General features: G+C 44.8%; 1 protein-coding gene across 5 annotated transcripts in view; it reads left to right on the top strand.

Moving 5' to 3' along the window:
• Positions 1-11,227, top strand: part of Enox1 (ecto-NOX disulfide-thiol exchanger 1) — a 549,637-nt gene that overhangs the window by 435,185 nt on the left and 103,225 nt on the right. For all 5 annotated transcript variants that reach the window (XM_021202858.2, XM_021202859.2, XM_029541528.1 and 2 more), the window contains 2 exons: positions 3,656-3,762; positions 7,740-7,857. In XM_021202858.2, coding sequence (XP_021058517.1) covers positions 3,656-3,762; positions 7,740-7,857 — 225 coding nt within the window. The remainder of the gene's footprint in view (positions 1-3,655; positions 3,763-7,739; positions 7,858-11,227) is intronic.

Consider the following 11,227-nt stretch of genomic DNA (forward strand, 5'->3'; position numbering starts at 1 on the left):
AGCACAACTGTCTTGCAAGCTGCTGTTTGAATAAGGGCCAGCCATCCTACGCTCTTTGTATCCCTTTCTCTGAGAAGGGAAGTTGTGGGTCCCCCTTGGATAGTAATTATGTATGGCTGCACTGCACATAGAATGAGCAATGGGGGACGATGCCAGAGAAGCAATGAGCACAACGTTCTCCACAGGCTTCTTGAGTCTTCCACAGAGACAGTGGACAGCATATGGTCCATCAGTGACATCATGACTACACCATCCTGATTGTTGTTTTTAAAGCTAGGCGCTCTTTATACCACATTCACTGGGACATTGTCTTTGAAGTGGCTTTCTCCTAAGAATCACCCTAGCCCGAACACTTTGACTTGCAAGACAAATGTCTGGAACTGTGCAGTATAAATGCTGTGAGAATAAGTTTCAAACCTAAATTGTGTTGCACCATTTTTACTTTTCTGAGTGTTTTGTTTGTGGGGCGGCGGGGTGGAAGAGAGGAGGCAATTAGGTAGGAAGTATAAAAATGTCATAAGAAAGGCTATAACTCTATAGAGAATTCTAAGGAGAACTCTTTAAGAGATTGAGATGACACCCCGAGGCCTATCTTTAGAGTTCTGGTGCTTTTCTGAACCTTGATTTATAGATCAGCTCCATTTGGGCGGCCATCATCACATCCTCAGGCTTAGTGCGTCTCAGAGCCAGTTTCCTGACGTTTTTGCTCAGACCTCCATCTGTGCCTGTTCTCTGCATCCCCGATGCTCTGCATCTGCATCCCTGATGCTCTTCCCAAGCTTGAGTCATCCTGGCCTCTCTCCCGCCTTCCCACATCCTCTTAGCAAGTCCCCCCCCCCAGCTGCTTCCTGTCAGATGGCTGCTCATTCCGCCTTCCATTCAGAGCTTCTGCTCTAATCCATGTCTTCCTCAAGTCTTCAACGCTTACACTGTCATGTGTCCCCTAACTACACAGCCTGGATCAACACATGGTGGTCCTTCCGCATGTCATCTCTCATGGTCGTAGCCCCCTCCCTTCCAGTTACTTCCATGTGAGGCCCTCCCACAGCTCCAGCCTTGCAAAGAGACACCCTGACTCCTTTGATGAGCAAGCAGCGAGTCACCAACTAAGGCCTGGCAGAATGTCACCTTCTTCTTCCTGGCAGGATCCCTTACTCTATGATCCCGACTTAGCCACTTTGTACTCTGTTTTCCGAAAAGTGGTCCAACATGCCTCTCCTGTACAGAGTAATTATCTGCTTTCACTTCTTTATCATCTCCAAGACTTAGATCTCATCAAAAACAAGAATAATATCCAGTGTGTACATTTCTAGTAATGGGCTGCCTGATGTTTGACCAGATTCCCAGGTGTTTGTTGAATGAATAAAGGAAGGAATTTACTTTATGACCTCAAATAAAGTAATCAAGTCCTCAACTGAGGCACATACCTTCAGTCAGCAAACATCCCAGAATAGATGTTTTCGTTCTTTACCAGTACCATAGTGGTTTCTGTTTTCCCTCTGTACTCTTCCATGTTTGTTAGTGGGATCTCTCGCCCTGCTCACTTCTCCATTTATGAGTATCATCTTCAGTAGGAGCCTTCTCTAGTAGGCAGCAGAGCTTTGATTATTACCACACAAATACTCACGCTGGCCCTCACTGCGTTTCCTCCTCTAAGTGATGCCAGAGAGTTTTGCTGTTTAAACCACGGAGCTTCACGGTGACCAGCCCTACCAGTCCGCTTTATCTGAGCTGACTGCTGGCTCTTCCAGGATGACCCTGCAAGGGGGCCATCAGAGTAACCCATGATTCTAGCCTGCAGAATCTGCAGTGGAGAACTGTAGTGGCCCCACCTCTGAGCAGCTCAAGGTGACTAATCTGAAACTTTACTCTTCCAGCGGAGGCACAGAAGCATAGGGAGAAAGTAAGCCAGGCCCGTGGAAAAGGCTCTTGTTAAGATTAAGTGAAACAGATTCATAGGAACATGGGGGTGGGGGGTTATAGGTAAGGACATTTACAACCGAGCCTCTTTTCCGGTATGAAATAGCAAACAGAGATGTTCCATGCATAACTAGCTGAAGACCAAGGCCAAGAAGTATTCGTTAGCCTTATAGGGTATGGTCCCACTGTTGTGGGGAATGAAACATTTTTTTACTTTCCTCTAGCACTGAGGCTCTCAACTTTCCTAATGCTGTGACCCTTTAATATGGTTCCTCACATTGTGGTGACCCCCCTCCTTCCAGCCATAACTCTATTTTCATTGCTACTTCATAACTGTAATGTTGACTGACGTTCCGAATCATTACGTAAATATCAGTGTTTTCCAGATGGTCGTAGGTGATCTCTGTGAGAGGGTTGTTTGGCCCCTAAAGGGGTTGTGACGCCCCCCCCCCAGGTGGAGAACCACTGCTCTAGCACATCATGTACCTGTTCATTTTGTGTGCTAATATTTATATGCTAATAATTGCATGTCACTCTTCTTTGGGGGCCGTGCTAGCATGGCTTTTTTTTTTTTCTTAACATTAGAAGATCTGAAAGAGAATTGAAGTTCTCTTTTATAACAGAGACCCAAGAATCACTTAGGAAAGAATTGTGGGGTACAGTGTTAGCAGCCATAAGAATTGAACTCAGAATTTTGAAGTTCAGGTTTGGTCGTGTGACTGGCTAATCCTGTGCTTACCAGATTAAGAACTATTCAACAAGACTAAGTCTATAGTTGGTTGTCCCCACACCTAACCACCAATAAGACCCCATCCCTTCCTCTCTACTGTGATTTTTCACAGTCCCTCATCATTTACCATCCAAACTGCAGTGTGCCTGGAGTTCACAGAATTGATCAATGAGGTCAGGGCAACAGGATTAAATTCTCAAGTGGTGTGAGAGCCAGGAGCTCATGGAAGTGACTATGGAACAGCAGAAAGTAGGGGATGAACTCAATTAAGAATAAAAAAAAAACTCATGTGGTACAAAAGGCAGACCCACAGGCTAGAGCTGTTGCTCTGGCAAACTTTGGTCTGTCTTCACAAGGAATGGGTGGCTCTTGTTACCAGCCAAGGGGCATCAAGACTTATTTCAGTCCTTAAAGAAGAAAAGAACAGGTAGGGAGTAAAATGCCTCCTGAGCCTAAGGAAGCTACAACACAACTCTTCATGGCGGCAGGTTAGACCTTTGACATAGTAATACCTGGCACTGGCTGTTCTTAAGCCCTGACAATGGCAACAAAAGAAAATCAATACGGATTCGGTTCTTGGGATTCAGCCACTCTACCCTGATTTTATTTTGAAGCTCCTAGCCAGGTAGAGCTTTATATACCTTTATTTGTATGCCATTGTCAGGGTCTACAGAGCTATAGATCTAGGTCTATAATCTACCATATTAAATGTACAAACAAAAGCCTAAAGGGTGCTTGGAGGGAGAAAGCCATGATCCTTTCCCCAGTCATCTATAGAATCTGTTTTAACCTAAAGTTATGGAGACAGTCTTCAAGGGAGACATACCCAACTTTGCTAAAATGTAAGTACAAATTTTTTTTTTAAAAAGGCACAAACTGGATGGATATTGATGATGTTGTGTCTATTGTGACATCATCCATAGACTCCTAGTGTCTTTGCTTTGCTTCCCTAGAGTGATCACAACATAAATTACTTGTCTTGTTTGACTTCCTTGTTCACCAAAGTTGAGCAGATTGTGGCCGTTTTCAACGCTTCTACCAGACAAAAAGCTTGGGACCATTTCTCGAAAGCCCAGCGCAAGAACATAGACATTTGGCGAAAGCACTCTGAGGTTGGTGATTTTACTGTTCCTTCTAACCACCGTCACACAAGCTGGATTGGCAGAGAATAGTGTGGCTGTAGCCGTTAATGGTGTTGTTCACAGTGGCCGGTCCTTCCACCATCGTCCTGTATCATTGTCCCCTCCACATCCAGCGCCACTTCATTTCTTGTCCAGAGAAGCAGCTGGCTCCACACTCAGAACATCCTTTTCCTTCCTCTCCAAAGGAGGAAAGAATCTTTCTCATTCACAGTAAAGAGCTCACTCAAAAACAAACCAAGATGCTCTATCTACAATGAGACTGGAAAAAAAAAAATTGCCAATTTAGAAAACTAACCGCTGACTACTGAGTTTTTCTTCCATGATTCATGTGGTGATGACAGTTGTCTCTTTGGGCTTGAAATGACAAGTCTGCTGTCCTTTCCATTTCTTCTTGTCACTAGCCATGCCTACTCCACTGGGCTAGCCAAGAGGTTCTGTCACATGTCTCCCCAGAGCAAATCTCATGGTGGGGACAAATGTCCATGCTAGCTGATTTCACAGCCTCAATGCATGTGTGAGTATCTACCACCAAGGTCAGAGGCCACAACTTGACTTTGCTTGCCACCTCGACAGACCACACCGTGTCATTAGCCATTGGTCATCCAGCTGATATTTTTTTGACTCCACCTGTAGTGTTCGCTTTGAACCTGTAATGTAAAAGTAAGTATCCTGTCTTTCTTTGCTTCTTCTCTTCTTTATTTTTTTAAAGATAAGAATGTTGCTCACATGGACGCTTCTCCAATTCTAGCATGTTAATATTAAAGGTCTCTAAAAGACACCCCCCTCTTTCAAAACTCACAAAGTTATAGAAGGTAAGGTTTATTTACGTAATGGTTTCGGCTCACACTTATAAATTTAGTGTTTTATGAAGAGTTTTGAGGAACTACAAAGTCCTATGACATCAGTCATCTGGGTAGCATTTTAAGTGACCATTAACTAACGCTAAATTGCTATTGAATGCCGATGGTACTACATGTAATATCCACATGAATACTAAATAGATTCTTTATTGCCACTGTCATGATGGCCAATGCTGAGTGATGGGGTCCTGAAAACACTAATGCCGTTGTTGCTAAGAGCATTTTTTAAAATTGTGCTCGCTAATGCCAAGGAAGGTGTCTGGTGACATATACAGCTCTTCTTCCACTTTTGAGGTCTGTAAGGAGGAGGTAGGATTTCTCTTCAATTTCTCAAGGGCTCCCCCAAACAAAGCTGATGTTTTCCCTGACCCTGAAATAAGACCCAAGCCAAAGTTGATTGTCAAGAGGAGAGGCCTCTGCTTCTCTATGGAAACTCAAATTGAAGTTCACAAACTATAAGTCAACGACGATGATTCAGAGTTTAGAATGGCGAACCTTCGGAATCTTTTTAAAAATTCATATAAAATAAAATGCAACTAAGGGAAATTTTAACAGACACCCAGCAAGCCACGGGATGCTGAAAACACTTGAGCCCAGAAAGGCCACTGTCCACGGGTGCCCGTCCGTGGCTGTCAGCAGACATCAGATACTGGGCTCGGCCTTGCCTCCCGCCTGGTCCCACCCCATTTCCCAGCTTGACCTCTCCGGAGTCGGGTGCTGTCTAGAGCAGGACATGGCAGGCTCCTGGACATGCCTGGGTCTGAGGAATCCTCCTTGCTTTCTTGGCCCTTGGAGGATAGGATGGAGAGTCCAGAGGGATGGAGTGTCGCTCACAGAGGTCCCTCCTGCCATCCCACCTTATCTTTTGGAAAACATTAGAAAACAGAATTCTAAATTGCCTTTTATTTTTTTTCTCCTACATGTTGCTTAATTGATTAAATACCAGTTGTAATTTCACATTGTGGATGGTTTCTCAGTTGCATCTAAGCGTGCTAATTGGCTTGATTTTTGTACATTCCCATGTACAGCATCTGTTAATTACCTGCAACACCTCTACAGGTTTATTAGAGTGTGCTAGTGATTTACTGATGAACCTCAGGCACCCTGTGGAAACACCCCAGATTCCCCTCCTTCCAATACTTCCCCTTTCTGCCACCTTCCCCACAAAACAACTGTCATATGACAGTTTGTCGTTAATTGCAGTACCAAGCCACCTCCGTTTCAGCCCTTGCTTATTCTTTCTACCTGGCTTTTCCTTGTTTGGGTGTTTCCCAGCCACCTCTTTGGGAATTGGGCTCTTTATCAACAGAAAAATTAGCTGTACGACACCCAGAAAATTCCCCGCTAACCACACATGATATCTACCTCCAAAACCTGGTAGCCTTATTTGAGACAGAAGACACATCTAGGTGGCATGTCCTATGGCTGTCTGCCTTCCTGTTTCCCTGTACTCCACAAGGCCAATCTAACTGGGTGCAGAGATGTCTGTTGGGATCCTGGTAATAATGAGGCTGTCCTTCCCATCCTGCTGTGGTTTAAGTCTGAGCTAAGGAGAGATGCCCCAAGCCAGGGCCACAAGTGCACATCTGCTGAATGGGCGGTAACCATGCCCTAATGAACTGGTGGAATCGTATGACTTTTATCATCAGCATTGGGTTTTTAATTAGAGGCCTTAANAAAAAAAAAAAAGAAGAAAAAGAAAAGGGAAGCATTGAGGCCTTTCTCTGTTCCAGGTCTTTTTGAGAACGGCACATGCTGGAGAACAGAATGTCTAAGGCTTCGCAATTCAATAATACATAGCAGGGCATAAAACAATGATAGAGCCGATTGTAAATGTAAACAGTTGTAATGTTCTGCTTCCAGGAACATTAGTAAGGATTTTAGGTAGGATTCCGTTCCTTTCCAATGGATTTTCTGATGGACTATTGCAGCCAAACATTCTTGTCTTAATATTATCCCCCTTTATGGATAAGCAGACAGAAACGCAATGAAATTTCCTGCCTTGATTATAGCCACTGCCCTAGTCACTGGACATGGCAGGCCCTCAGATCTGTGGTCATAAACATCCCGTGTAAACCATCCCTCCCACAGTACTACAGCCCTGTGAACATGGCTACGAAAGAGAAGGCCTCTCTCTAGTTATTGATTGAACATCTTTTGAAGTTTATTCACAGATATATGAATGGCCTGAGGGTTTGGATAAACCATATACAGGCACATGCATAGCAGCTCAACATAGTATCTAGCATGAGAGCAAGAACCTTTTACATGCAGGAACTGAGAAATGGCTCAGTCTGTAAGCGCACATGAGGTTATAAGTTCAGATCCCTAGTATAAGTAATAAATGAAAAATTTAAAAAAATTGGTATGCACTTGTGATCCTGACCTGGAGAAGTGAACACAGGTTTCTAGGACTTCATGGCCATGTAGTATCCAGTGAGCTCCAAGTTCAATGAGAGACCCTGGTTCACAAATTTAAGGTGGAGAATAGAGGAAGACACAATCTCAGTCTCTGGACACACACACACACACACACACACACACACAGGCACACACATTCATGCCACACATATACACATATATACCCTCAAGTCTTTTACATATGCTAATTCATCTCATCCCCCAAAACATTAGTAGCACAATGTTCCAGTAAGCAATTTGAGCAAATAGGTTTATAGTAGTATCCTTAAGTTACAATAGGACCAATGCTGAAATTAAAACATCACCACTCACAGAGTTACTAGCAGTTGATGTCACTTCTATGTGCCCACAGTGTAACAGCTATTTCTCCATAACCTCTCTGCAGCCCTGCCAGAGGCAGACATTATTATCCCCTTTTTATAAATCAGGAAACTGAGACTACAGTGAGATTAACTAACTTACCGAAGAACATTTACAGTCCTTGGTGAGCCAGGATTTCTCCCAAGACCCATCCCCCTCACGACATTAGATCTTGGGAGGTGGTCTTGGGTGGAAGCTCTGGACTCTAAACGTTGACGTGTGAGTCACAATCAACCAGAGACCGTGGGGAGACGGCACGGTGAGGACCAGGCGTGTTTCTGATGTCCCTATGTCCTGTGCTTTCAGGAGCTCCGGAATGCTCAAAGCGAGCAGCTCATGGGCATCCGCCGTGAGGAGGAGATGGAAATGTCTGATGACGAGAACTGTGACAGCCCGACTAAAAAAATGCGAGTCGATGAATCAGGTAATGCTAGGAACTGCCCAGTCCCCAAGAGGTATCGTCACAAGCTCCGAATCTTAAACGGGGAATAAGTGCGGGGAAATGGCCACATATTTCACTTTTATTTGAGTTACACTAAACTTTTTCATCTTTTGAGTGACTACATTTTATTAATAGAACATTAAACTCCTCCTTGGGAACACAGTGATTTAAATTGCTCCAGTTGTTTCTCCATATGCAGATCCGAGGCCATTATGCAGGGATATTTGCCTGTTCCCATAAAACCCCTTTTCCAGAGTGTGACAGCCACAGCTGATGCTGAATTACAGATGGAATTTGGTTTCAGTCCATGTCCCTCTTCCTTAGGAGTTGTTTAATCCACAAAGAAGCTTTCTAACCTCCCAGCCAGTATGCTGGAAAATTAAACATTTTACCCCAGTAAAGTTCACCTAACCTCTCATCAAGATGGGGACCATACTCGGTACCAAGTGAGGGACATCTACTTCTTAAAATAAGGAAACCTGCCTTGTATGCTTTGTCTCCTAGATTCACATGGAAGTTCTCTCTTAGTGTTTATTGTCTCAGTCAGACTGGAGGCACCAAGGAAAAGATATGTTGTACCTGGGAAGGGATGTTGTCTAATAGACTCAGGAAGACCTATTGTCACCACCACTGCTTCATGACTAAACACAATGTGTAACCACTTCCCAGCCCAACGTGATGAGGTTTTGCCTAGGGACAGAGCAGGGGAAGGAATGTCAGCAGTTCCGGGTAATAGTAAGTGATTTTTAGTAGTATTCTATGAGCCTGGCGCACACGGGACCTGAACCTCAGACAAAATCAGATGTATGTCAGGATAGCAAATGGGCAATCAGTGGTCATCTGTGGAATGTTAAATGTCCCCCAAAGCAGTGGTGACAGACATCAGTCTCTCTCCTGACAGTATCAGGACCCACTGAGACAGAAACTTGTAGGACAGGGAAATGAGACCCGGCAGTCTGTTATCAGAGCCCTTTGAGGATGGCCCACTTGACACTTTCTGACATGGGATAGCCCTTGCCCTAAAATTCCTGACATTCCCTCTAAATTCCATCCTTGAAATTTAGAAGCTTAGCATAGAAGCAGACATTGGACCTCGAGGGCTCCCAGAAGCCATATCCATTGTCAGAACACAAGCCCAGCGTTTATGCCTCTCTCTAGATGGAGGTCAGGTTTCTGCCCTCACTGAAGAGAATTCTGTCCTCATGGGCACTTCTGTAAGGCTTCCTATATGAAAAGAAGGGATATTTGTGTGATTTTTTTTTCCTGAGGTTCCATGTGATCTTCATATAAAATGTTTCTCTTTAAAATAGTTGTATCCTTTTTGAAGGTGAAAGTAGGGTTCTTAATATCCTTATATTGGGTATACAAGAACTGAGTCAATCTGTAATTTGAATTGAACCTGGGCCTCTTTTTTTTTCTGTGTATGTAAAATTTCTTTTTAGATGACCTGTCAGTTTTCCTAGAGAGAAATGCATATACCATCCCAGTTTGTTTGGGATAAGCTAGAATAAGGATGAGTAAACAGTAGGCTTGCTGAAGAGATGAGGCAAGCCACAGCAGCAACCATACATCCATGGGACGGATGTCCTGTGTCCATGAAGGTGGCAAGGACCTGTGTCCTCCTAGGGGACTAGCAGTTCTCCCCAGGAGTCTGCGGGAGAGCAAGTCCCAAACCTCTCTTGGTCCACTCACTGGCATCCAATGAGAGCATGAAGTATAACCTACACTTTAAGGACTTTCCCCAGGCATGTTACTTGGTCAGCAGAATTAATGAGCAAATGCAGCACATGTTGTCTGCCACGTACCGGGGGGAAGAGATGAAAGGACTGGAGTTCAAATGCCAAGGCCCCGGCGGTTCAAAGTCCTTTCGTGTTTCTTCAAATGAGCTGGGCCAGAGGATGTGGCGTGTGGTTTGGGCAGAGAGCATGGGACTGATTAAAGGGAAGAGAAAGCAGCTGACCGTTTTTATTCCACTGGGCCCTGGAGATCCTGCCAACAAGCAGGCTGCCTTCCAGCCTTGAGTATTCAGGGGCATCGCCTGCTGGGCAAGAATTCCCATCTGCTCTCTGGACTCTACCTTGCTAATGATGGCTTGGAGCACAGGAGGAGGGACAGAGACCCCCATGGCCTAGAGGAAACCCCTTTTCCCATCGCTCACTTTGGGCACAGATGTGTGGCTGCCTGTCACCCACATGGGAGCAGTTTCCCCAAAGTGGAGTGCGCTGACGGGAACTGTCAAACACAGACATGAAAAGGAGATCCTCTACCGGCTCCATCTCTTACCCAGCCCCTCTAAGCAGAGATGTTTTTCCCTTTGCTTCAAATATGGAAAGGAAGTAGCCAGATTCTCGGAAATCCCACAGAAGAGCATCCCTCAGTGAACCCCCTGCCTGTGGTAGGAGGACAGTGCGAGGCCATATTCCTCAGGGTGGTCAGGCTAGATTCCCCATGCCAACCTTGCAGGCTGTCTCCCTGCAGGCACGGGCACTGTCCAGTGAGGTGGAGCAGACTGACTTTATGTCTAGAAATAATAAGTTGAAAATATGTATATATATATATATATATATATATATATATTTGTGTGTGTGTGTGTGTGTGATACCTCAGGTTTTATTTTTCAATAGCCAGAATATTTTAATGTGTTTGCTTTTCTGGCTGTAAGACCATTTCATTCTATTTTTACTTTATTATTATTATTATTATTATTATTTTTTGCTGTGTAAAATGATTAACAGCGTTTCTTTGGCTAGAGTTCCCTGCTCCTGCTTTAACCACAATACAGTTCTTGGCAGACCGTTCACACTCCCTCATTGGTCAGTCTTAAGAGGGAAGGGCATCTGTTGGAGCAAAGCTAAGCTAGTGACAAAAATGGAGATGACTCCACTAATACACTGAAAACCACAGCCCACTTACCAAAGCGTCCATTGCGGATGGTCGGCCTCCTCCCAGGGAGCAGGCAAAGGTAGCTTTTGGTAGAAGTGTAAATGTGCCCAGCCACTTGGTTTGCCTCCTGCTGAAATCAAGCCAAGTCTTCAAGACCGCACCCAGTTGTCCTCCCCTCCCCTCCTCCCTTTCCTGACTCTGTCCTCCCCACTTCTTCAATGAGGTGGGCAGTGCAGGCAGGGCAGCAACATACAAAGAGGAGCTGAGACAAGCCGGGCCTGGATGGCTCCGTGTGAATGAGCCCAGCAAGTCTTAGAATCATCAGAGTTAAAGGCCCAGTGCAGGTCAGGTACATGGAGCTTTTGTTCTCATGAACAATGCCAGTATAACATAAGTACCCGATAGTCCTCCCTCTTCTCACTGTCCTCCCTCTTCTCACTGTCCTCCCTCTTCTCACTGTCCTCCCTCT

The sequence above is a fragment of the Mus pahari genome, chromosome 8 (assembly GCF_900095145.1).
Source record: "Mus pahari chromosome 8, PAHARI_EIJ_v1.1, whole genome shotgun sequence".
Lineage (NCBI taxonomy): Eukaryota > Metazoa > Chordata > Mammalia > Rodentia > Muridae > Mus > Mus pahari.